Raw genomic sequence first — 27,846 nt, forward strand, 5'->3', positions numbered from 1 at the left:
GTGAATGTTGATCTGTCACATTGCACGATCTTGGATTGCAATCCAAACCTTCTATTTTCAGTGATCTGTACTAATTCAGAAATTGATGCAGGTAATTTATTTATTGTTCAGTGGTAAGAGGCACAGTCCACCTCACTTAATAGTTAAAACAGTATTCAGCTTGCCACTCCATCCATTTTCCCATTCCTGTTTTAGAATTTTAACTTTCATCTGGAAATGTCTTTTGAAGACTTAATATAGGATCTCAGGTTACAGTGACTTGAGAAGCAAGGTTTAGTCAGACCCTTGGACACATAATATATAAGGCAGTGTTTCTCAAACTGTGCTCTGCGGAGCCCCTCTCCAGGGGCTCCACGAGGTTAACAAACTGGAAATATCGATAGGCAGGGCTCGACAAATTATACAGTCTGCTCGCCCATGGTGAGTAGATTGTAACCCAGAAGAGCCGGGTTCCGGCGATCTGCGCATGCACAGAACAATCTGCGCATGCGCTGGTCGCTGGACAGCGCGGCTGGCGAGCAGGGCTCGCCACAGTTCGGCGAGCCCTGTTGATAGGTACAACACATACTATCAGTGGACCGCTGGGGTTCCGCATAAGTACAACGCATACAATCAGTGGACTGCTGGGGCTCCACATAAATTTTTACACATATAAAGTGCTCCGGAGCCCAAAAAGTTTGAGAACTGCTGGTATAAGGAAAGGGAAGAATATGGTACAGCAAGTCACTTCCAACACCTATGGGATCTGGCTATAGTGTTCATTTTAGCACAAAGGATGGACCGAGCTCACTACTAACATCTCTGAAAATCTATAGCACCACTGGGTACCCACAGAAGGGAATACATGCTGCAACCCCTGCAGGGGTGTAGGAATGGATGTGCTTGCTGCTGAGGTACTGCAGACAAGGTCAGCACCAGTCCTCATCCATGCCAGTGCTTTAAAGGTACAGTGAAGCTCTTTATTAGGGCATTGAAAAGACTCAGTGAGAATATTGCAATTCATTGTATACCCAGATTCCTTTCAATGATGGGTGGCAGGAGTTTTCTCCATGACATTACTTGGAAATTAATGAAGGTTAATTTTGCATCTGTAGGGTGTGTGACTTTTATCCAAATCCTATAACTATATCATGCTTATGATTCTTTCCTATTTGTTCTATGCAGATGCTAATTATTTGCAGCCTTTCCATCAGTTATCTTCCATTAGGATTTCATAGTGCAATGGCCTCTTTATTTGTCACTTTGTGCTCTTGTCAACAAATTTCTCTTCTAGGTATGTGTCTGAGAAAGATACCCAAATTTGGTAGGTCTGTTCATATTTATTTTTTACTAGATTTTCTTATTCTTTGATAGTATCTTAGATTCTTGGAACTCCCCCTCAGCTCCAGTTTGTGTTCTCTTCTTTCTTCCCATTACTAGTTTCCTAAGGTTTTTGCTTTATTTAGTTAAGATCTGACTTGAAGTTTTCAGCCTTTTTTGTTAATGTGTTTATGAGCTCTTTAGTGCAGCTACTATGTTTTTGTAATGTATTTTTGTATAGTTACCTAGCACATCAAGACCCAGAGATGCTACTGCAATACTTTTAGTATGGTAGCTCTTTCACAGAAGGCAAAGTGGTTGGACCTTCAAGTTTAAACCAGGCTTTAAATTATTTGTGAATTAGTGACTTTTATAAAGTGTAATATATCTTTCAGGAAAATAAAATTAGTTGTGCCCTTCTTGAACCTTTTCATGTGATGTTAAAGGCCTAAACATCTTAATTTATACATTTTCCACTTATATAGACTTTCATGCCCATCTGCCACTTCGAGAAATGCTGCCAGAGCTAGTCGTCTTAGCATTTTACGCTCCTTTCTATAATGCTTAGAGCAGTGAAATAGTTAAATAATATTTTAAATGTCAACATAATTATTTATCATTGGTATGAGAGAAAGTACTCATTGAAATGAATGGGGCAATTTATACCTCAGGGCTGTTGCTTGATGGTTTTCTGCAGATCTATGCAGGTGTCATTGTATCTGTTGCCTTTGCTTCATGTTAAAAGATTTTCTTCATTAGCATAACAGCTAGAGCCTTTACGAAATTAAAAACTGGGACTCAGGAGGAAATTTACCAGTCTGTCATTCATCTAGTCCTTTGCACACATGCCTTCCTTCTCCTTTCCAGTGAGGGAATGTGATCCACACTTTAGGAGACACTTAAGTGGATATGGGTTTCACTTAATCCTGACTTGGTTAGAAGGAGCTGTTGACTTTCTTTGTTCAACAAAGGATTTTTCCCCCTGAAATTAGCATTATTTGATGTCTCTCTAATGTTGGGTTTTCTGTAGCACCTGCTTAAATGATATGTGTGTTGCATAGGCAAGCTAGCATAGACCATCCTCTGTGGACCTTGCTTGAGTAGTCTAGTACAGGAGCCCTCCTTGATTTCCTTAGTCAGTGGTGTTTCTACTTCTGTAGACTGAAGAAAGTGAACATGTGTGGTATTAAAAAAAAAATCATCTTTGCTATATCCATCTGTTATGGAATTGGTCTTGAATAGTTCTTCCTGTAAAGATTTTTACCTCCTTTCTGAGCTGTGTGACAAGCAAGCCACAATTTTCTAGGAAGAAACTCTGGTTCAAATATCATAGTTCAGTCTTTGTCAAGATTTAGGGTTTCATTCAGCTGTCTTTTGCAGGTCTTCCTAAATTTTTCTGACACCAGGCTTATTAAGAGTGAAATGGTTCTGACAAAATTGAAAAGGACTATGTTGCATTGCTATAATTTAGATCATGTCTTTAACTTGCTTGGTTCCTTTTGTTTTCATGTATCATAAAGAACAGTTTATTATATTTCAGGGGAATTTCAATAAAGGAGCCAGTTCAATGGATTGGCAATGTTAATATCCTATATTATCCCTCTGTTGATCCATCTGCTTCTTTTCAGGAACTTGAAAGTAATCTGCTTGCCTAAACTGCTAAATCTAAGAAGTAAAGATCTAATTTTCTGGCTGAGCATTTTTGTTTCCTGGTGTATCTAGTTAGGAAAGATTCATTCCTATCTTCTATTTCTCAATCTAATTGTGCTGCTTCCAACTCTTTGTCTGCACTATTGTTACATCGTTTTATTACTTTAGTAAGCCTGTCTTTAGAAATATGAACATTATTGTCAGAGGACATTCATGTAAATGCTTGGCAACAGGGAAGGGCAAAGGAATTCTTTCAAAACTTTCATCTATAACCGTTCGGTGTCCTATCTGGCTTTACTTTTAATGAAAAATCTCATTAAATTAGAAAATTAAAAATTCAGTGTTCCGTCTTGGTCCACTGTCAATCTTGAGTCAAATAGCAGAATAAATCCCCACCCTACCCCCATTTATAGTGTCACACACTTTGAAATAAGAAACAGCAAAAAAACAATAAGGAAAGCATAACTAAGCATAGCTTATATATTTTACTGTTAGGAAGACTAGTGATGTTAATTATTGTTGTCTTAGATACCAGAATGCCATGGACTATTGCTAAGTTGTATTAAGTTTGTTTTGAGGGTGGTTTTTACTCAAGATAAAGAAATAGATTGTCAAAATAAGCTGCAGAAGATGACAGAATTCAAAATTTAGATTCTGAAGCCTGTATAAAAGGTCAGATGCTTCAGACTGTAATTTAGAAATTAAGCATTTTGAGATGTTTAAATAGGCAGATACGTTTTAAAGGCACATAGTATATTGATTTTATTGAAAAGTATATTGTCTCCCAAATTTTGCTTAGAAGCCAGATATGTGCAAAGAGATAAGTTAGTTTTATAACTAAGATTGATAAATAATTCCTTAATGGAAATTTGCTAAGTTTATGTTCTTTCTCTCTCATCACCTGCAGATAGTTAGTCAGTAAGAGCAGCAGCATCAATCAAGGTGGGTTGATGAATGAGTGTAATTCAGTTTCTTTGTATTGTGCAGCTTGAGAAATGCCAGTGGATTGACAGCAGCAGATCTTGCACATACCCAGGGTTTCCAAGAGTGTGCCCAGTTTCTCTTGAATATCCAGAACTGTCACCTGAACCGTTTCTTTAGCAATGGCACCTTAAATGGTGGTCCCAGTACAGTCAATGGTGGGACAAGTCGAAAGAGATCCTTTGAAGATGTGGCGTCTCCTGGAGTAAAGAAAGCTAGGACTGAAGGTGAGACTTCAAGAGGTAAAAATGGGCGGGGCAATATCTCTGATGATGGGAGTAAAAGAAGGTACTCTGGGCTTGAAAGTTTATTTAAATGAATCAAATATAAATAAAATATTTATGAAAACTAGATTGACTCCTTAGAGAATTACATTTTGCAGGTTCCCACTCTTGCTAAGTACAGGCCTTGTTTCTGCAAGTCCAAGAGCCATTTGGACAGAAAGTAACTTGAAGGGAATGTGTGCACTCTTGCGACTCAATGTTGATTCATAAAAGGACTGGGGCGCATCTTTTGGCTTCTTTCTAGTTGTCATAAAGATCATATAATCACAGAAATGTAGGACTACAAGAGACTTGGATAAGTCATCAGATCCAGATTGCTGTGCTGATGTAGGACCAAGTAAATGTTAGACCATCCCTGAAAGATTTGTCTAGCACCTATGCTTATAAACCTCCAATGACGTGGGTTTCACAACCTCTCTTGGAAGTCTCTTACAGTACTTACTAACCTGGGAATCAGCTTTTTTTTCCTCCTAATAGCTAACCTAAATCGCCCTCACAGCAGATTAAGCCCGTTACTATTGATCCAACCCCAGTGCACCTGGAGAAAAATTGATCACAATCCTCTTTATAAAAGCCCTGAACATATTTGCACACTTTTCAGGTTCTCTCTTTTCCCCCACTACCCCCATTCAGTCTTCTTTTCTCAAAACTAAACATGCCCAGTATTTTAACCGTTTCTCATGGGTCAAGTTTTCTGAACCTTTTGAGCTGCATCTAGACTGCAGGGTTTTTTTGGGTCTCCCCCCTCCCCCCGCCAACCCAGAAAAATGGCCATTTTTCCAAAAAAACTTCACTTACGTCCACACTGCTATTGCATTTTCAAAAGAAAATCGAAAGAACACAGGGTTTATTCCAACATTGGTAAACCTCATTCTATGAGGAAGAACGCCTTTTCCGAAAGAGCTCTTTTGGGAAAAGGCATGTGTGGACGGGAAGAGGGAGTTCTTTTGGAAGAAGAGGAAAGAGGAAAAAGCAGAGGTGCCCTGGTGGCCACTCCATAGTAATCGGAGCTTAAATGCGAGATAGCATCCACACTGAATGGACACTATCTTTCAAAAAAGCAGATAGCTTTTTCGATGTGCTTTGGCAGCATGGATGCTCTCTCTCGGAAGATCTCTTCTGGAAAAGCTTCTTTCGAAAGAAGCCTGCAGTCTAGACATACCCTAAGTGTGGCACCTAGAATTAGGGATGTGAATGATTAGTTGACTATCCAATAAGCAAGTGCTTATTGGATAGTTGACACTAGTCAATCAGAAAGAGCAAGTGTGGGGAGAGGAGAGAGTGTTTGAAAGTGACAGTGCCACATGGAGCCTGACACTGGGCTCGCTGCAGCATTTCAAAGAGGCAGCACCACATGGAGTCCAGGTCAGCGGGGCAGTCCCCTGCCGACACTGGGCTTCATGCAGTGCTGCCATTTTGAAACACCACGTGCGGCCTGGGGCCAAGTGGGGACTTAGCTCAGAGGCCCCAGCTGACCCCAGGCTCCATGCGGCTCTGCTGCTTTGAAACACTGCCAGGAGCACGGGGCCAGCAGGGGACTGCTTGAGTCCTGGAGCTGTTGCTACACTTCAGAGACAGAGGTGCCCTTATTGACTAATGGAATAGTTGATGCAAATTGCATTGACTATTTAGTTAGCCGATTAATCTAAATTCAACATCCCTACCTAGAATTGAACATGGCGCTGGTGAAGCCTCTGCTGAAGTACTTAGTAGCACAGGACATTTGTCTAGCTTGTCTGTCTTGCAGCACGAGAAGTATTTGTCCAGCCCTGTTCAGCATCGGTGAGGCCTGTGCTGGAATACTGTGTCTATTTCATAATGTTGACTGCCTTCTCAATATGAGTTGAGTGCCTAACCATATGTCCTTCTTAAAGCAGAAGTGACACCTTAAACTACTTCTACACCATGGACCCAGAATATAAATAGTTGGCCTTACCAACAATCCTGTTATTTTTCTTTCTGCTATATTCTGTAGTTAGGCACATTTTTCTTTCCCTTCACCCTTGGGCAGTAGTTAAAAATTACCCAAAATATCCTGCATAAATAGTTTATAAACTGTTTATTAGACAAGATTTTCCATAGGCAAAGCCCTATGGAAGATGTTGACCAGATTTGGCTGCCATCCAAAATGTACTAAGATACCAAGGCTTCTCCATGATGAGATGACTGCTACCATTCTCTGTAATGGCCTAGAGAAAGACCCTTTCTTTATCAAAATTGGGGTTAAGGAAGGATGTGTTATTGGCCCCAACCATGTTCTCCATCTATTTAGCAGTCCTCGTTAAAGACCACCTTCCCAGTGGAATTGACATTCAATACAAAATGGATGGGTGGCCTCAGGAAGTCCATTTACTAATCTTCAGTATGCTGATTACTGTGCCATCCTCTTGCAGATAAGCTGTTCAGGTTTGTTAATTTGTCCTCCTAAATAGGTGATATAGTCTCTGGATATGTCTCCCACGAAAGTCAGGCAGGCAGATAAAGCAGCTCTTGGACCTCACCCAAAATTGCTGACAAAAGTTAGAACTCTGTGGTCTTTGGAGAGAAATCCAAAGGACAAGCCATCTCTATTCAAAAGTGTATAAATGACTGGTGATGCATCCAGTCCTCTTAAGAATTAGGTAATTATGTTCTTCTGGAGCACTCTAGAAAATAGTCCTTTAACAGTCTGTGATTATATGGTACCCATGTACAGGGCTTGACAAATAATGCAGTCTACTCACCCGTGGTGAGTAGATTGCAACCCAGAAGAGCTGGGTTCAGGCAGTCTGTGCATGTGCAGAACGATCTGCGCATGCGCAGATCGCTGGACAGGGCGGCTGGGGAGCGGGGCTCACCGCAGTTTGGCGAGCCCTGCCCATGTAAGAAGTCTTTTGGTACTTGGTTTGCCACAGCATAAATCATAATTCTCTCTAGACTGTAACAAGAACAGGTGCAGTTTGGGGAGCACACTGCTTCTTCCACTGGCCAATTAGCAAGGCTCCTTGGAGGCAAAGCTAGGAAGGAAATAGGACATTGTTTGTTTTATGTAACTCCTGGGACTGGGTAGATACTACAGAGCTACAGTGGCTTACTTTCTTTTCCTCTTTCCACTCTGTTTTTGGAGCCCAGTTACATTTCAGTGCTCTGGAAGTAGAGGGAAATGGGGGAACATTGGTGAAGGAAGTCAGTCTTTATTCTCTGGGTCAGGTCAATATTGACGTCAAAAGGTTCTCTGAGTGTGAAAATCCCCTTCTTTAAAGCTCTAACTCCTACATTTAGAGCGTCTCTTCATTATGGGCTGGATAGATAGGCAGCAATTAATCTAGAAGGGGTCAATATATAATGCCAGTTATAGATGCAATAAATCAACTGCCAAGTGCTCTCCCATTGACTCTAGTGCTCCATCAAAATGAGAAGTGCAAGCGGAATTGAAGGGAGAGCTTCAGCTGTCAACTCACTGCTATGAAGATACTGCGTTAAGCGGATCTAAGTACGTAAGCTTCAGCTACATTATTTGTGTAGCTGAAGTTGCGTAACTTAGGTTGACGGGCCATGGTCATATAGACAAGGTCTTAGGGTTGATAACTCTCATGGACTGGACACCATTGCTGAGAATGATGTCTGATCCATCCAGTTGGGAAAGTTGGCAGAACTATGCTACATTGTGGCTTTGTGGAAGAATAAGATATTTGAGGTAAGATAAACCACTCTTTCCCCTTGTATATAGTTTAGCCACTTGTGTACATGTTCCCTGCCTGTGCAAGGATGCATCGGATGAATGCATACATATTACTGATGATTATATTCCAGAATGTAAACTTTTACGTAAACGCAAAATTGTCTATAGTCTTTATGGTTCCAAAGATAACATTAAGAATCTGCACCAAAGACAAGGCTGACTGATCTTGAGCTAAAAATGTTCTCTGAGAAGTGAGAATTGCTTTCTTTTTCATATTCATGTGCTAACTGAAACCTAATTATGGGTAATTGAAATGTCAGCTATTCCTTCTGTTCACTAAATCAGAAAAATAAATCTAATGTACTTGTATGTAGTGGGGCATCTAGTTTGTGTAAAGTCATAATTGGAGTTCAGAGCTAGAAGGGGTGATCATTTAGTCTGGTTGCCTGTATGTGACAGGCAACAAACAGCGCCAACACACACTAAACCCAACTGTCAAAATTAGACCAAAGTATTACAGCACACAGGAGGCTAAACTACTATGTTACCGCTGACAAAAAATAGGAGGAACTGAATTATATCAATGTCTGAGGCCCCTGCAATGGCAGAAAGTTGATGAAATAACCCTGGCAAGTGACCTGCAGTCTATGCTACAGAAGAAGACCAAAAAAAAAGTCTCTTCCAGTCTGTCCTGAGGGAAAATTCCTTGACACACCTATATATAGGTCTGATCCCAATCTGTGGCCATTTCTGGTGCTTCAGAGGACATCTCCCTCCCCCCCCCCAAAAAAAAAACCACCACAGAATACACGGGGGAGCGGGTGAAAATCCCTTTTTAATTCTGTGGATGCCCTGCTGACGTCTAAGCGTGAACTTGTAGAAACGTAACACACAAATTAGACGGGATCTCCAGATCTGCCAAGCCCTAACTCCCTCCCAAGCTCTCCATTCTCCCAACGTTAGTCATGTCTAATCTAAGGATGTTAAGGACTAGTCTACTATCTGATAAGCAAATGCTTATTGAATAGTCGAGTCAACTAGTTTATTTCTCCGGCGTTTCAAAGGGGCAACACTGCACAGAGCCCAGGATCAACTGTGCGGCGCTTCCCCCTTTGAAACACTGCAGCAGCATTTCAAAGCACCAGCGCCAGGTGGAGCCTGGGGTCAGCTGGAGACTTCCCCGCTGAGCCTGGGCTCCAGCGTGTCATTTCAAACCACACAGAGCCTGGGGTCAGCTGGGGGCTCTATGAGGGTGATTTCACTTTGAAATGCACAAGACCCCCTCTGGAAGTCCCTCTGATTCCGGGCTCCACATGGGCACTTCTTCTTTGAAATGTAAAAGAGCCCCCCTCCCCCGGTCTCTTGTGCATTTCAAAGGAGGACTGTGGAAGTGCCTATTGAGGATGGAAATCCCATCAACTACTCACTAGTAAATTGCTCCTTAGTTAACATCCTTAGTTTAATCCTGTGGTCACCAACCTGTCAATTGAAATCGGGGGCTCGACCAGTCGATTTCGAGGTGTTCGGGGCCCTCCCCGTTTCCCCCAACCTGCAAAAAGAAGCCCCCGCTGACTCTACCTCCAGCAACAATGGAGGTAGCGTGGTCCTTCTTCGGGGGAGAGAGGGGGGGAGTCCTGGAGCTGCACACCACTTCTGGACTTTCTGGAAGTATGCAGACTGCTCCCCCCTCCCTCCAAACAGCTGGTTCATTTCCTGAAACACCAGGTCTGTGGTGCACCGACAACTTCCTTCCTTTGCTGCCTTCCTTGAGGGGAGGGGAGGGGAGGATTCCCGGGAAGAAGCGAGCACCAGCGATTTCCTTCCCCTGCTGCCTTCCTGTGCAGAGTGGGGGGAGTTCTAGGACCGCGCCAGCTCCAACTGCTCATGCAGAGCAATTGGAATTGGTGTGGTCCTTGGACTTCTCTTCCCTCCTCCCCTGGCCCCCCCCCCTTCCCTCCAAGGAAGGCAGCAGAGGGAAGAAATCCACAGACCTGGCATTTCAGGGAATGCGCCAGCTGTTTGGGACAGAGGGAGCGCAGGGCATATGCTTCCTGAGACCTGGCTGCAGGATCCCCAGATACTGGCCCGAGCTGACCCTGTCCCCTCCCCCTGGCCAAACACCATGTCCTCTGCCCCCACCAGCACAGTTGGGGTCACATTAATGAGGTTTGGGGGGTAAGGGAGGAGGGTATGTGTGGGGGTTTTTTTGGGGGGAGGTGGGGTTCAAGCTCACTTGTGTGGCCCCAACTGATTTTTCTGTGGGTCAGTGACCCCTGACTCAAAACAGGTTCCCCGCCCCTCTCATAAATAAAGACAACACTGAAACATTTTGTGTTTGGCATATTTTATTTAAAAATGAAGCCTGGCCAACAAGCCCCCAATTGGGGCCAACCCCCCATCTGGCTGCAGCATCATAACACTCCTGTACCACCACCATGCCTCCTCAACCCCAAATCTGAGCCTATCATACACTGGAACCCCCTGTCCTGAGCCTCTCTCATCCCCCAAACTCCTGCACCCCCACAGCTTCAGTCTTCTGCCACAACACTTCTGCACCATCCACACACCACAAATCTGTGTCCTGAGCCCATCATCAAAAAAACCTTCCTGCCCTGAGCCCCTCACACACCCACCCAAACTCTTGCACCCTCACATCCACAAGCTTGTGGCTTACTCAGCACCACAACCCTCCACCTGACCCCAACACTGTCCAGCCTGGAGTTCCCTCCCTGAGCCAGCATCCCCTTCTCCACATCTTCCGCATCCAAATTCCCTCCCAGAGCTTGCACCTCTCACCCCTTCCCACATCCAATGTCGGAAGAACCTTGAAAAACAGCAGTGTAGCTGAACCCTGGGGCTGTGTCTACCCTGCACCCCTTTTCCGGAAAAGGGATGCAGATGAGACAAGTCGGAATTGCAACTGAAGCAGGGGATTTAAATATCCCCCGCTTCATTTGTATAAACGTGGCTGCCACTTTTTTCCGGCTCGGGGCTTTGCCGGAGAAAAGCGCCAGTCTAAACGGGATCTTTCGGAAAATAAAGCCTTTTCCGAAAGATCCCTTAAATCCCCTGCTTCATTTGCAATTCCGACTTGTCTCATCTGCATCCCTTTTCTGGAAAAGGGGTGCAGGGTAGACACAGCCTGAGAGTGTATATGGGCTGGGGATAGCAAGTGATGGAGAGGAGGGGAACAGAGAGGGTGGGGCCTCAAGGAAAGGGTGGAGTCTTGGGAAAGGGTTGGGGTAGATCGTGGCTTGTCCTGACATTTAAAAAGTAATCTTGGGTGTGAAAAGATTGGAGACCACTGGTCTAATCCAAAGTCTCCTTGCACCCCTCAGAATTCTTAATAGCTGACAGTATAATTCTTTCCATATAGCAGATTTTTTTCTTTCAACAATGAGACTATTTACACTTCTGTTTATTGGCTTGGTTATCAGTTTGCAAAATATGATCTGGAAACTAAATCTTTTTTTTTTTTTCTTTTTTTTTAAAACCAGCTCATAGGTTTGATGGCTTAATACCAATGATGAATGAAGGAAATGAGGATGATGCTGACAATATGCACATTGATAAAGAGTTTGCTGTTGTATCAGGTGGGACTGGACAGTTTCCTGTTAACTACAACAACATTCAAATGGTTGAAGACACCAAACAACAGGAGAGTGGTTCTGTTGGACCAAAAGAGATTGAAATTTACACAGTTTCTGCAATGCAAACCCCCTGTCGTTGCAAGAATCAATATGCATTTTATTTCTAATTTAAATATAAAATATTCTTTTATTTTTTGCACACTATTGTCCAGAGTCTTGAAAATTGTTGTACTATGTAATAGCTATTATATTGGATTTTTAAGTAGATACCAGAGATTAGCTATTTCCTAGAACACATTGCAAGGGTTTAAGGGAGATCTTATTGATAGTGAAATTCTATTTAAATTATCTTTGGCTGTTTCACTTTAATTACAGGCTTATGTTTCATGTGCCTTGTTTTTTAGTTAATATGTTTGCATCTTAAAGGAAAATTCAGAGGTATTTTAAATTGTTGGTTTCATTGGTACCAAATAGAATTAATTGCCAATACGAATAAGAAAAAGTATATCTTAATGGTTTATATAGTTCTTTAAACAATGTGTGGTACCACTTATTTAGTTTCAAACTAGCTTGAAGTATGCTAATAATAATAGTCCATACTTAACGACTACGTGTTCAATATTTGTTCAGACATAGCAATATGACTGTAGAAACTATGTTGTGAACAGCTACTGCTTTTGTTTTATTTGGATAAAATAATTGATTCCATGGGATTTTCATTGAGTTGTCATTTGGAACAATTTTGGAAATCACTGTTTGGATTTTGTATCAGTTATCATGAAAACAGCCACATTGTTAGTAGAAGTGCATATTCAGGGGCTGCTTGATCAAGATGCTTTTTAATAACCCATAAGTGTTATTATCTAGAATTACGCTGTCTTAAGAAACATTGTCTTGTGTCAGCTTGTCCATCGACTTCGTAGTTAAAGGGAGGAGTTACTATTTTAGTGCATTACATTTTGGAATGAATATTCATGTTGTAAGACATATTATGATACAAATGTTTCTGCTTGATACCATGGGTCAGATTCACCAAATTAAGGTAGAGATTAAAATATGTAGGGATTACAAAAAGCCCTTTTCATTAGTTAGAAAGTAGAGGAAAAGTTCCAGTGAGAGAGTTACCAAAGTTCATTGAAAAGTAGTTCAATTCTTCTTTTTCATAAGTCTTCTGTATTGTTATAGGTCCCTATTTTCAACAAATATAAAAATGCTGTAATTATCACTAGAGCTATTCACTATTTGCTTTTGAATATTCACTAACAAATACCATTGATAAAATTAAGCCATTTGGCAAAGCTGGCCTACATTACCAGTTTTTAAACAGGACTGTGCACTTTTTTCATTAATAAATACTTTATCAAATTTTTATTGTGCCTCCTCACAAAATTAGGCATGATGTGTTGACATTTTTTTAACTTGACCTCCAGCAGGATTTTATGATTAATAAGTTTAGTTAATAAGGTTATTTTAAGCAGCGTAGGAATAAAGTAGGAAACTTCAGTTGCTGCACTTACAGATAATTCTCTCAATTTACTTTCTTGGCATTGTGTGTTATTGTATATGAAATACCAATGTCCTATTATGTAGATCATCTTATATCTATGTAAAGAACTGTTGGAGAACCACAACTTTCCACTTCTTCAGTGTAAAACAGTGGTATTCGTTACCTTTCCTTCAAATAAGGATCCCATGTTTTAAAATTTGGCAATGTAGCAAGAGTAAATTTTAACTGCTGTGAGCTAGAAATAAAACAAATTATACTTTGTACAGAAAAGATTTGTATTAATATGTACATAAATGTATGTACATATGTCCAGAGAGACCTAGAAAACAAAATGTAAAATGCTTAAATATCAAAATGCAAAGCTTAAAGTCTCAAGGTTTGCCCTGCTTAATGTTAGCCATGTACATACACGCATGCATGCACACACCTCAATAAGTATTTTTAGGGCAAGCCCAGTAATGTACTTTTATACTAATACCTTGAGTACCATTGCAAAAACATACATTTGAAACTTGACTTAAATTTAGATTTACGGAAAATACAATTATTGTACTAATTACTAAAATGCAAATGAGAAATTGCTTAAACCAGATTGTGGTTTTGCATGCATGTTTTTAGTATTTCCTGTTCTCTTTTACTAATCTTATGGTCTTCTGTGCATTCTGCTGTTGCTGTTGTATGGCATTTTGCATGTGGATTGTACAGATGTTAAAAATCTGTCAAGGAAAAACACATTTTTTTTCTTAATTTTCTCCCACGTAAACTACAAGTAACACTGAAATAATTGATACACACCCTTAAGAAACTTTTTATATTACTTTCCCCATTGACAAAAGTTTGTTCATGTTGCCTGCTTCAAAGTGTACTGTTACCTCCAATTTGTCACTAAAGAGGAGGCAGGAAACTTAAGTTAATCACCACTGCTAAAAACTATAGTCCACTCAAATTTCAGTTCTTGCATGTAGGCTTTTAGTTTCAAGTGGGTTTTAAATTTATGTAAAATGGCATCTTAATTTTAGAAACTTTTGTCCTAGTTCTCAAAATACTATTTCCTTTTTAATTTAGATAGCAGTTGTTATTTTTTGAAATGGAAATAATTTGTCAAAGTCAGATTGTTACTTTTAAACTACCTATGTTGACGTGGAATATAAAAATTAGATTTGCACTCAGGTGTCCTTTTTTTCTCAAGTTTCCATACATAGGATTTGAAAAACAAAATGGAGTGCAGTGGAGACATTTTGATGTATTTCCATTGATTCTCAATTTTTAGTGACAGATGTATTTCTTAATGCAGATATGAATAGCAGTAGCTCCGTTTTGAATGCATTGACAAATGGACGTACCATCAGTGGACATTTGGACTTCACCGCCATAACACAGTTCAATGGAATGGATGACAGGCATGAAGAATGTTTAATACCTAATGGAATAACTCCTGGAGTAGCTTCTGCTAGTAGGCACAGAATTCACACCAGTAATGGCACTGAAGAACCAGAAAAAGCCATGAATACTTCTGATGATATGTGCGGTTCACTGCATCTGAATGGAAGCCCAAGTAGCTGTGTGTCTAACAGGCCCTCATGGGTTGAAGATTTTGGAGACACTTTGCACTATGGGCATTATCATGGTTTTGGGGATACTGCGGAAAGCATCCCTGAACTTAACAGTGTTGTTGAGCATTCCAATTCTGTTAAAGTTGAGCAGAAATATGATAATACTGTTTTAGGAACAATGTATCTTTATCATGGTTCCTAAATCAACATCTTGTTAAATTCCTATTGAAATTGCTACCAAATGTTTGGGAGGGACAAAGAATGCACACCTAGCATTAAATCTTGAAGAATGCAATTATTACTATTTTTTACACTTTGTTTATATAAACAAGTAAACCTTTCATTTGACAGTCTTATACTGTAGTTCTAATTTGTTGCATGTTTGGGGCTTATTTAGTGATGCAAGTAGATGCTGTTAATGAAATGTTTTACTATCAAATGCTGTGGTTTTGTACCTTTTTTTATTTCCAAGCTAGTGAACACTATCCCCTTTTTAAAAAGTTTTCCCTCTTATTAATATGATCTAACTGTATTGAATTTTGTGCAGAAAACAAGTTGTGTTTTTGTGTATCACTCTTGAAGTGAAGTTTTTTGTGCTGAAGCTATGGTATCAGTATCAATGCCAGCTGTTGTCACTATGCAAGGTTTGAAGTGTTGTTCTTAAAGGTGCTTCTCTTACTTACAAATGTATACATTTGTTTAATAGAATTGGAAGTTCATCTTTATGTTCTGAGACAAGTGAAATATTAAAAATGAAAAGATAAAAGTTTGAAAAATGTTTCACTTCACTGTAGCACAGGAGTTATTTTCTTCATTGTTAGAGACCTTTGAATTATAGAAATGGAAAAGCAGATTACCCATGTTCAATTGCAAATGAAGGTGATTCTGTTGTGTTGCCTTTTTTTATTTTGCTTCTCTGCTTTAAATGTGTGCTTGATATTTTACCATAGCTCACAGCCTGGAGGCATGTTGGCATTGTTTTTGCTTTTTATGCAGTTTAAAATTACTGCTATTTGTGAAAGAAATTTGATTTTGATATACTGTACATCATTTTGTTTGCTTTGTGTGTGGGGGGGGGAGGGTTTGTTTGTTTTTTGGGTTTTTTTTTAATACAATGGCTTTGAAATCTAATGCTGTGTATATCTAGACAGTTAAGATACTTTTAGGGCTATGTTCATTGAAAATACATTGTATTTAAAGCTTATTACACAAGTAAAAATTCATACAAGTACTCTGTACAAGCATTAATAATATACTACTTTTATAATTTGGGAATATATTAAATGAGAGAAAACAGTAAGTACTTTGAACAGTAACAATGTTTTTGTTTAAAAGGAACTTTTACAAATTGGATTTTAAAAAAAATAACTCCATATTATATCAGGATTTATTTTGATTAAAATTATTAAACACTTGTTCAGATCAATTAATGTATCACTTGTAAAGTCAAATCTCATGTAAATATTTAATCCTTCTTAAACTCTGTGTGGAATCTTAGTTCATTCTCATTATGTGGAAATGTAAAAATGAAGATAAATAGGCTGGTACGTCATTGTTGACTGAATTTCTTCGTTCTTTGAAAATTACTGGCACATGTTTTCTACCATTTGAGTAAAGACCATCAGTCTTGAGCTCCAAAGAAAGATCAGAAATGATAGCTCTGTGTTTAACACTGAAATTATATAGTACTCAGTATTCCCTTAAACACTTTATTTGGAAAAATTCTGAAAACTCAATATTTTCTAATATAGCTTGCAAAATTATGTAGGTTGTTGCTGAGGAAGTATCAGGTATGGTCTCACCAGACTTAGGTTAGGGCTGGGGTAGGTAGTATACCCCAGCCCACAAGGAAGTGTAGGGCAGATAGGCACCTCATCCTAAGGTTAGGTTTAGAAGTTGTTTCCCCTTCCCCCTCCTCCCCCCAGCCTGGTTTAGGGATAGGGCAGGTCAGATCTAGGGGATGGGGCAGGTATAGGATATGAGGTAGGAACAGAAAGCATCAGATGAAGATTAAAGCTAAAGTGAAGAGGTCTCCCAAGGCTAGGGTTAGGAATGGACGTTATGGACCCATGGAGGTGATTTATCTGGTTAAACCAAGAAATATTTCTTTAGTGAGGACCAGAAGAAATACATTGATCAACTGATTCTAGTGGACAACTTGAGTGGAAAAGTGAGGATCATAGGTTTGCAATCTTTCCAAAGGGGGCTACTAGCAGAGTGCCCTGGACAATGGCCACTGCTCCTCAAAAGAGTACAAGAAGCTGGTATATCTTGCCCAGAGAAATTCTTCTCGAGTGGTTGAACAGACAAGTGCACAAAATCAGCCCCCACACTTTTGGTCACAGGTAAGTCTTCCATCCACTCCCTTCCTTTGGTATATGGCGTATTAGCGAAAAGCCAGAAGTAGGTTCCACAACTTTGTGGGACTAGGGATAGGAATAAAGTGTGGGGATAAGTGAAACCAGAATCTCAACAATCCATTATGGAAGAGGCAGACTAGGGGCTGTATACTATCAGTATGTTAGTGCCAGGGTTGTCCTCTCCCCATGAAGAAAAAACAGTAAGTGGAATCTAAAAACCACATAACCAGTAGGCCTCTATTCACAGCTCTGCAAAAGGAGCTGCCAGCTTTGTATTCCTGACAGGCTGTGGCACCAAAATGTAATACAGGCTGGCCACCTACGGCTCCTCATCCTCCACAGATGGCAGTAGGTCCTGCTGTTACACAGTGAAGTGGTCCACGAGGCTGAGGAAATGAATGAGCTTGCAGCATGAGCTTGCATAGGATAATGTGGCTTGAAAATTGACCTACCATGTTTCAGTTGGCTTCTATTGGAAATTCAAAGCAGCCAGGAAGGCAGTGGAGGGGTGGCTTATAGGGTATGTGACTGGGAAAATGGGTGAGCCAGAAACACTAGAGGCTGGGAGCAAAGCTGCTGTTACCACCTCTGCCCCATCTGTGGTGTGCATTCCTATTTGCTGAATAAGAGTATTGGGATCCACCTAATCTTGCTGACAGTAGTCCAGCATGTCTGATTTTGGTTCTGACAGCTATCACCTGCCTCTGGCATGCAGAAGGCCTTTAATACAAACTCAAAACCAGCTAAAGAGGCCCACAAAGGGAAAAGCTGCTCCCTGTAAGGGAAAGAGCCTGAGAAGTGTCAAGACCCATGCTGGGTGGCCCAGCACTTCTGTCAGAGAGTTAGGCCCCAGTTCAAGTCTCACAGTTTAGCCCATCCCATGCCATTCTTGCCTTGCTGGACATTGCGGAGGGCCTAGGCTAACTAGAGGTCCCATCAACACCTGAAGCTGTACAGGAGATCCTAATGCTACTGGTGCTTCCCACACTCATTCTGGTGGTACTATCCAGCGGTAACCATCTTGGGACCACCCCATGTGTCTCCACTTCAGCAGCACTACTCCCCATCACAAGGGACAGTGCTTGCCCACATGGAGTACTCACACCTCAAAGTAGGGAGGCAGGCTCAGTGAAATTGTTCAGTCTCTGGATGCTGACACTGACAGCAGGATTTGAAGCCTTGCTCACCAGTAATCTGGCTTGACCAATGGCGGCATGCGCCCCAGGCAAGGACATTGAGATTGACCCTTCATGTCTCCAATGCCCCACACCGCTGATCATGACCAGTCATGATCCTGCCAATGACTGGCCTACTCTAGCTCCCAGTCCCACTCTAGAGGACAGGTATGCATGACATGTTGATTACTGATACCTATCTATCAAATGTTGCCAGTCACAAGCAAGGGAATTGTCTCGATTGGACAGGTCTGCATGGAGATAGCAGCTGGCACCACACAGAGATGGGCCACTGGTCTGCCTGATCGTGGTCACCGGGTAGCAATCACTCCACTTCCAGCTCTAGCAGTGAACAGGAATCCTTGACAGCAGGACAAGTCCTGGTAAGGGTGGTACCATCTACATCAGGGGTGGGCAATTATAACAGTGGCAGTTCACCAGGATTAGCCGCTGATGGGCCGCTGGGCGATTGCAGCTCCCATTGGCTGGGAACTGTGATCTGCAATCTGCAGCTAATGGGAGCTGTGCAGGTAAATGTAATACGGGGACTGGATCCAACCTGTAGACTGGTATTTGCCTACCCCTGACCTACATCAGCAGTACTGCAACAGACTCCATAGGCCCCAGTCCAGTGGCTGAACTCCCTGGAATGCTTGGGGATTTATCCAGTCTTCACAGGCCATTCTGTAAGTATCAGGGACTTCAGTTTTAGTCATTGGCCTCGGCATCCCACCCTCTTCTGGAGGTGGAGGCCCCAGAAAAGAAGACTCCTCTCTCTTCCCCTCCCCCCCCAAACCTATGAAGACCAGGAGAACAGCTGGCTGGACCACTAGGGGATGTGACAGATTCCACGACACCAGCTTCTTTCTCCTCATCACTAGATGAAGTTATTGCGAGTCTCCCTCACCTTCTCTGACAAAGTGGGTCTTTGCCGACGAAAGCTTATGCTCCAATGGATCTGTAGATCTGTAAGGTACCACAGAACTCGTCACTTTTGCAGATCCAGACTAACACGGCTACCCCTCTGATACTTGATCCCTCACCTTGTTCCACAAGGTGGAATCTCCATCACTGGAGATATTTAAGAGCAGTTTAGATAGACATCTATCAGGGATTATCTAGACGAGGGCAGGGCAAAATACAGCCTGGAGGCCAGATCTGGCCCACCAAGCTATCAAATCCTGCCCACAGACCACCCTGCTGGGAGCCTCAGGCTTGCAGCTGCGCAGCTTAAAGTGCAGCCTGTGCAGCTCTCTGTTCTGCAGGGTAGAAGATCCTTTGTGCGATCTCCCTGCCTCCAGCCCAATCCTCAGCTCTGGTTGGCCAGAAACAACCAGCCAATAGGAGCTGAGAGATTGGTCTGGGGGATGGGAGCATTGCAAATCTCTTTCCCCTTCCAGAGCTGAGAGCCATGAGGAAGGAACTTCAGGTGTCTTGGGGTGCTTCAGGGCTGCTGGCTTAGGTGAGGACCTTCCAGCCAGAGCCTGTCTCCGGCACCCTAGCCCCTCCTACATCCCAACTCCTTCCCCCAGGTCGCCATCCAAACCCTCTGCACACACACACACCCCGTGCCCCAGGTCACAACTCCCTCCTATACCATGTACCCCCTCCTGCATCCTTCCCCCAGGCCAGAATCCTCTCCTGCACCCAAAAACCTCCCAGACCCTGCACCCCATTCCCCTGCTCCAAGTCATCACCCCCACCCTCTGCAGTTGGCACCCCCTTTTCCTCTTCTCCCAGATCACAGCTCCTTCCCAGACTTAGCACTCCCTCCTAGTGCCCGTCCCCCAGGCCAGAATCTTCTCCTGCACCTATACCTCGTCCCTGACCATACATCCTAATCCTCTGATCCAGGTCACAACCCCTTCCTTTGCCCAAACGCCCTCTCAGATCTCCTACCATCTCCTGCACCCATCCCTTACCCCATGCACTCTTCTGCACCCAACCTCGACCCTGCATCCCTTCCACAGAAAAGTGCAGCCCTTGACCACTTTCCAAAATCTTGGAGTGGCCCCCTGCAAAAAATGATTGCCCACTCCTGATCTAGCTGGTGCTTGGTCCTGCCATGAGGGCAGGGGACTGGACTTGATGATCTCTCGCAGTCCCTTCCAATTCTAGTATTCTATGATGCTCTGAAGCTCATCTGCAGCATCTACTAGGTAGGCTTTGCCCATACATGAAAAGGTATTGAAAATTACTAATGCCCTGTGGCAAATTCACTCCTCCATGTTTCCCATTTTAGAAAGGGCTGAATGCAAATACTTGTGACCTTTAGCTGGAATAAAGTATCTCTCTGTTCACCCAGCCCCAAACTCCCTCATAGTTGAGGCTGTTAAATCAGAGGGAGAGTCAGGTTTAACCCAAGCCTACCCATACCAAGAGTAAATACTCACAGAGACTTAATCTGTCTGGGCAAAAATATTATTTACCTTTCAGCCTTCCATTGAGAGTGGCCAATCACCAAGCTCTCCTAGGCCACTACAATTATAACCTGGGGCAAACCTTGACCAGGTTTGGAGTTTTGCTTCCTGAATGGTCCAGGAAGGACTTCTGGGTGATCCTTGAGGACACAGCTGTGGCCAGAGCAGCCCTCAAAGCAGCTTCAGATTTGGCAGACTCTGTGGCTCATATCATGGCCTTAGTCATCTCTTAGGAAGGAACAGTCAGTTTCATACATACAGAATGGGAAGCGACTGTCTGGGAAGGAGTATGGCAGAAAGGGATCTAGGGGTTATACTGGACCACAAGTTGAATATGAGTCATCAGTGTGATGCCATTGCAAAGAAAGCAAACATAATTCTGGGATGCATTAACAGGTGTGTTGTGAGCAAGACACGAGAAGTCATTCTTCCACTCTACTCTGCGCTGGTTGGGCCTCAATTGGAGTATTGTGTCCAGTTCTCGGCACCACATTTCAAGAAAGATGTGGAGAAATTGGAGAGGGTCTAGAGAAGAGCAATGAGAATGATTAAAGGTCTAGAGAACATGACCTATGAAGGAAGAGTGAAGGAATTAGGTTTGTTTAGTTTAGAAAAGGGAAGATTGAGAGGGGACATGATAGCAGTTTTCAGATATCTAAAAGGGTGTCATGAGGAGGGAGAAAACTTGTTCATCTTGGCCTTTGGGGATAGAACAAGAAGCAATGGGCTTAAACTGCAGCAAGGGCGGTTTAGGTTGGACATTAGGAAAAAGTTTCTGTCAGGATGGTTGAACACTGGAATAAATTGCCCAGGGAGGTTGTGGAATCTCCATCTGTGGAGATATTTAAGAGTAGGTTAGATAAATGTCTATCAGGGTCTAGACAGTATTTGGTCCTGCCATGAAGGCAGGGGACTGGACTCGATAACCTCTCGAGGTCCCTTCCAGTCCTAGTATTCTATGATTCTATGCTCCATGCAGCAGGCACCTTGGCTGCTCCTCTCAGGTCTGTTGATTGAAACTCAGTTGTTGATGCCTGACTTCTCTTTTGATGCCCAAGTCCTGTTTGTAGTGTAGACCAGAGCTTACCCTATGCAGCTTAACTGTTCTTTTGTTCTACAAGTTTATTTTGAAATATTTCCCCCCCCCCCCCCGGTTAAATTTATAAGGAGAGTGTCTACACTACCAAGCTCATTATTTCAAAACAGGCCGCAGAATTTGAAATCAGCCTTACTCCTGATGAAAAGCAGGAGTACGAATTCCAAAATAGTTATTTCAAAATAATGGCAGTGTGGATGCTCTGGTGCTGCTAATTCAAAATAATTACTCCCCAGAGTAATTCAGACTAATTACTTCCTGGGGCTTTAGTCTGAGGCAGGCTCCGTTAATGTGGACATACCACCTCAGTCTTAATTTCAATACTTTCCCATAGTGAGGACACACTAGTTCAAATCTGTTAAATCGGGAGTTAGGTGAAATTTAGTAATTTTGAAATAGTTTCCTAGTGTAGACATGGCCTAAAAGACTCCCACACTACCCTAAAAACTTGGGCCGTTCATCCCTGGTCCAGCCCATAAGTAGTTCAAATCACAGCAATTTCAGGATGAAGAGAGCCAACCCGAGCAACAGCTAAGACCAAGTGGGGGGCCCTCCGTCCCATTCTGTATCTGTGTGGGCTAAATTGTTACTTGGTGAGTGCTTAAGTGCTGTATGGTGTCCCTGGCCTCTTCATTAACCAAGGTCAGCCAGTCATGATTGGGATGCATTGCCGGGCAAGAGAACTGGTGTGTTAAAGGAACTGTAATGGGGTGACTCACCACCAGAGATCTCCTTCTGGTCAGTCTGGGAATTAGCTCCCCTGTGGTGGTGTCTTGCTCTCTATTATTCCTGCTCTGTTGTCTCCACCATCTGTGACCTGCATCACCCTCTGGTTCATGGCATCCTGCTGTGGGTTCTGCCTTGCAGCTGTGCCCTGTGCTCTTATCTCGTCCTCCCCACACACACCCCTGCACTTTGAAGGAGCTGGCAGTCTATTATCCAGCTATTTGTGGTAATGGCAAACTGCAATCTCTGGTTCCTGCCACCTGCCTTAGTGGCCAACTCTACATGGCAGCAGGGTTACACATGTCCTGTATGATACTGGGCTTACCACTTAGAGCAGTGGTCTCCAACCTTTTAACATCCAAGATCACTTTTTAAATGTCAGAACAAGCCAAGATCTACCACCCCATCCTTCCCCCAAAACTCCACCTCCTCCTTGAAGTCCCACCCTCTGTTCCCCTCCTCTCCATCATTTGCTATCCCCAGCCCTTATACATTCTCAGGGTATGGCTACACTGCCACTTTTTTCCCCCTGATTCTGTCTAGACTGGGCCAAATGTCTGAAAAACCCCTTCTTTCGGAAGCCCCCTTATTCCTCATGGAATGAGGAATACAGGGGATACCGACAGAGCATGTTTGCTGTTCTGCTAAAAAAAAGCAGAACAACAAACGCATCCCTGGACACAGCAGTTTTTCTGGGATACCTCTGGAATCCCAGAAAACTCCTGCAGTTTAGCTGTACCCTCACTGGTTTGAGATAGGATGTGTGGGCTTTGGGATGGGAATGAGGGATTTGGGTGTGGGAAGGGGTGAGAGGTGCAAGGTCTGAGAGGGAATTTGGATGCAGGAGAAGGGGATGCTGGCTTGGGGAGAGGGCTCCAGGATGGGGAGTGTTGGGATCGGGGTACTGAGCAAGCCACATGCTTGTGGATGTGAGGGTGCAGGAGTTTGGATTGGAGTATGTGAGGGGCTCAGGGAAAAGAGGTTGGGAGTAAGATGGGCAGTGTGTGGATGGTGCAGGAGTGTTGTGGCTGAAGACAGGATGTGGGGTTCAGGAGTTTGGGGATGTTAGAGGCTCAGGACACGTGGTTCCAGTGTATGATAGGCTCAGATCTAGAGTCCGGAGGGGGTGGGGGTACAGGAGTGTTATAATGCTGTGGCTAGATGGGGGGTTGTTGGCCAGGCTTTATTTTTAAATAAAATACTATGTCAAAACACAAAAAGTTTCAGCATTGTCTTTATTTATGAGAAGGGCGGGGAACCTGTTTTGAGTCAGGGGTCACTGACCCACAGAAAAGTCAGTTGGGGCCACACAAGTGAGATGCAAAAAATAACTCCTCCAACCCCTTCCCCCACCTCACTAATGTGGTCTCAACTGTGGTGGTGGGAGCAGAGGACATGGTACTGGGGAAGGGTGCTAGTGGGTGCTGAGGCAGGGGACAGGGTGCCATTGAGGCGGAGGGGAGGAGACAGGGTGCCAGTGGGTTCTGCAGCAGGGGACAGGGAGTCCCCGTGCCTCCTCCAGGGACTCCTTTCCCCCAGAGGAGGGAAGTCCGGTCACTCGCATCTTCTTGGGACTTCTAACCCCCCACCCACATGGAGGAGGGAAGCCCCAGTACATGCCTCCTCTGGGGACTCCTATCTCTCCCCCGCTCAGAGAGTCCCTGGTGTGCCACAGACCTGCTTTGTGGTACAGCACTGACTGTTTGGGGGAGGGGGAGCAGCCTGTGCACTTCCTCAAACCCCAGAAGTGGCACGCAGCTGTTGGACTTCTGTCCACCCCGCAGGAAGCCAGCACTACCTCCCTGGTTGCTGGAGGTAGGTAGTGGGGCTTCTTCCGGGGGGTGGGAATGGGGTGGAGTCCCGAACACCTCGTGATCGACTGATCAGAGCTTCCTGATCGACCAGTTGATCGTGATCAACGGGTTGGTGACCACGGACTTAGAGTGTGTCTAGACTACAGGGTTTTTTTTGAAAAAAGTGGCTTAAAAAAAAAACTTCCCCTGCATCTAGACTGCTGCCGTGTTCTTTCAAAATTAAATCGAAGGAACGCAGAGGGTTTTTTGACTGCGGTAAACCTCATTTTATGAGGAAGAACACCTTTTTTCGAAAGTGCTCTTTCAAAAAAAGGCATTATTGAATGCAAACAGGGCTTTTTTGAAAGAGAGCATCCAGACTGCTTGAGTGTTCTCTTTCGAAAAAGCGGCTCGATTATGCCGATTATTTTCAGGAATAACGGCCTTGCACAAGAGGGTTTTTCTTGCGCAAGAAGGGGCAGTGTAGACAGCTCCTTCTGGTGCAAGAGCCTCTTCTGCAAAATGGTGGCTCGTTAGGTATGCAAATGAGGCTCGGCAATATTTCACGCTTAGCCTCATTTGCATATTTCTCACGCAAGAAGCAGTGACTGTAGACATAGCCTATCTGGCCTGTGTGGACCTTGCTGACACATTCTGAATGATACCTAGTATGCACTGATGTAGTCCTGTTAGAAAAAATTAGTGCAGTAGGAACCCTTTAAAGTATATCAACAGGGTCTATGGGGGCAGTTTGAACACTTAAGATCTGTGGTGTCCAACATGCTAGCCATTAGTCAAATGTGGCTATTTGGCCCATTGAGTGTGGCTAGTTTGCTATACCAGTAGCCACTATAGTGGCTACTAGGGGATGTAAACAATTACTCAAGTAATCGACTACCTAATAAGCTTAAGCTTATTGGGTAGTCGAGTCACTACTCAACTACTCACTCACCCGCCACCTCTGTATCAGAGGCAATGGGGTGGAGAAGCAGGAGCTAGCTTAAAAGTAGGTTTCCCCCAGCATCAACTCTGCGGTATTGCAGGGAGGCAGGAGAGGCAGAGCCACAGTGGTCCCAGAGCTGACATAAGCCAGGACTGTTCAGTCCCTGCTCATGCTGCCCCTGGGACCGAACCCTGCTGGGGCCCTGCATTTTAAATGTAGTAAGAGCCGCAGCAGTTCCGGAGCGGACATGAGGCCCCCAGGAGCTAACCCTGTGGCTCTGCAGTTTAAATGTAGTAGGAGCCAGGCTGCCTGCGCATCCAGCTCCCACTACAGTTAAACTGCAGAGCTGTAGCGGAGGTAGCGAGCACCCCCTTCTTATTGACTAATTGAGTAGTCACTGGAAAGTCCATCGACTACTCAATTAGCTCATTAACTGCTATTTAATATCCCTAGTGTCTACTGCTTCAGAACTGGGTGGACACCGTGGCTTTAGATAGCTCAACAATTTACACCCTCTATAGTGCATATTGCTGTACAATGTAGACAAGCCCTACAATGCCACTGTTTCTAAATAGAATGAATCCTAGTTCACAGAAGCTCATGTTATCCCTCTCAGCATCTAATATAGCATTGCATGCTTCAATTACAAGGTAAGTTTCTTGGATCATTTTTAGCAGCTTCATCCACATGGACGACGGTAAAATGCATTCAAATTTGGATGTATACTTCTGAATTGACTTAAGCTCAATGTGAGCCTGGGCTGTGAGAGTAAGAAATTAAAGCTCACCTAAAACTTCTCTCACAGAGTCCAAATGATTTCTTAAAGATATTTAAAATATTTGCAATGAATGGGATGCAATCCTTTCTGAGTCCAAATCAGTAGCACAGGGTATTGCAATTTCATCTGAGTTTTCCACCAAACACAGCCTAACATCTCAATCTGATGCAGAAAGGCACTATCGAGTCAATTTTTTGGGGTTATTATTGACTCCATCAAATTTGGTCTTACACATCAATTTGAGTCACTGCAATAAATCTGTATCCTTTTTAGATTCCGTTGGGAGTTCAGAGAACTAAGTATAGTTCTGAAGATCTATATTCAGCGGCTGAACAGTTTCAAGAAAGATACGATGACGAAATTTTAAGAGATCTCTGGGACAAGATATCATCTTCCTGAAACATACACATTCTACCAACTTTAAATCAGACTGCAAGAGAAAAGAACTGCTTCAAGAAATATTTGATCTCGGCCTGTTGCCTGTATTTCCTAATATCACAATAGCATTATGTATTTTTGTCAGTCTCCCTGCATCAATGGCTTCAGTGTACATTCAATGTGTTAAAAGAAGTGAACAACTATCAGCTTTCTACAATGGGACAAGAGTGTTTGAATGGGCTCGCAATGCTTAACAATAACAGTGTTGTTGCACATAAATTAGATTTTTCCTCAATTATAAACGAGCTTGCACACAACAAAGCCAGAAAAGCATTCCTAAAATACAGAGTTTTGCTTGCAGTGGAAACTCACAATTAAAGTTACCTTTTTAATACACGTGCTATTGTTATAATGACTTAATTGTTAATAAATAAATGTCTCAAGTGTTCATTTTCATATATTCCTTTGGTTTTAGTATGACCCTGTAGATGAGAAGTTAGATATGTCGTGGGACTGGGCCTGGGGCCTCTAAACTTAAAGTGGCCCAGGCTTCTGTCATTCTCTGAGAGAGCCTGTTTACAACTATTACAAACTAACTTCTGAACTGTCCCCTCCCACAAAGTGGGAACTTGTAATAGTGATTGTGGATGATGTCAGATATTTGGCATTACTGCCATTATTCCAGACGGGTTGTCTTTGGTGTCTACTGCAAATAGATGTGAATCCAGAACACTGATTAAATTATAAACGTGGAATTTTTCTCTCTCTCATCTTAGGCTACGTCTACACTGGCATGAATTTCCGAAAATGCTTTTAACGGAAAAGTTTTCCGTTAAAAGCATTTTCGGAAAAGCACTTTTTGCGGAAAAGCGTCCATGGCCAATCTAGACGTGGTTTTCCGCAAAAAAGCCCCGATCGCCTTTTTCATGATCGGGGCTTTTTTGCGGAAAACAGTACTGTGCTGTCTACACTGGCCCTTTTGCGCAAAAGTCTTTCGGAAAAAGACTTTTGCCCGAACGGGAGCAGCATAGTTTTTCTGGAAAAGCACTGATGATTTTACATGAGATCATCAGTGCTTTTCCGGAAATTCAAGTAGCCAGTGTAGACAGCTGGCAAGTTTTTCCGCAAAAGCAGATGATTTTGCGGGAAAACTTGCCAGTCTAAACACAGCCTTGGTGTTTAACACATTACATAGTTTGTTACATTCTATAAAAATCAATAATAATAAAACAGTTGCAATAACTTTTGCACAGCACACAGCCTCAGTAGTACAAAGTGGGAAACACAGACACAACCCAGAGAAACAATTTAAAGGGCAGTTCCTGAGACAAAGCAACCGTTGCTCATTTAGGTTATGAGATGTTTAAACAGAAAAATACCATACAGTATAAGAGGCATAAACAAGATTTTCTTGTGCATAGCTGCATGATTTTCACCAGTTATTGCATTGTATTTTGAATTAATGTTTCAAATCTGCTTTTTAGGCTAACGTTCTAGTACTGATAAATCATAATAGTGTCTTCTAGTGGCTGATAGATTAGATACAGTGATACTGGAGCTTATTATTTTCCAGATGGATTTTCACTTTTCAGCTTGGAACATCAAACTAAGAAGACACAGATTGCTTTTGGTGATCATTGCCAAGTACAACA

At 42.9% G+C, this 27,846-nt stretch overlaps 2 protein-coding genes across 4 annotated transcripts in view; one reads left to right on the plus strand and one right to left on the minus strand.

Annotated features, from left to right (window-relative positions):
* The window catches only part of ANKRD10 (ankyrin repeat domain 10), a 47,251-nt gene extending 31,246 nt beyond the window's left edge, over window positions 1-16,005 (plus strand). For all 3 annotated transcript variants that reach the window (XM_075918781.1, XM_075918785.1, XM_075918796.1), the window contains exons 4-6: window positions 3,937-4,157; window positions 11,373-11,468; window positions 14,267-16,005. In XM_075918781.1, coding sequence (XP_075774896.1) covers window positions 3,937-4,157; window positions 11,373-11,468; window positions 14,267-14,727 — 778 coding nt within the window. In that variant the 3' untranslated portion in view covers window positions 14,728-16,005. The remainder of the gene's footprint in view (window positions 1-3,936; window positions 4,158-11,372; window positions 11,469-14,266) is intronic.
* The window catches only part of ING1 (inhibitor of growth family member 1), a 163,783-nt gene that overhangs the window by 58,451 nt on the left and 77,486 nt on the right, over window positions 1-27,846 (minus strand). The gene's annotated exons all lie outside the window — the stretch shown is intronic.

Source organism: Pelodiscus sinensis, chromosome 1 (assembly GCF_049634645.1).
Source record: "Pelodiscus sinensis isolate JC-2024 chromosome 1, ASM4963464v1, whole genome shotgun sequence".
In the NCBI taxonomy this organism is placed as follows: Eukaryota; Metazoa; Chordata; order Testudines; family Trionychidae; genus Pelodiscus; species Pelodiscus sinensis.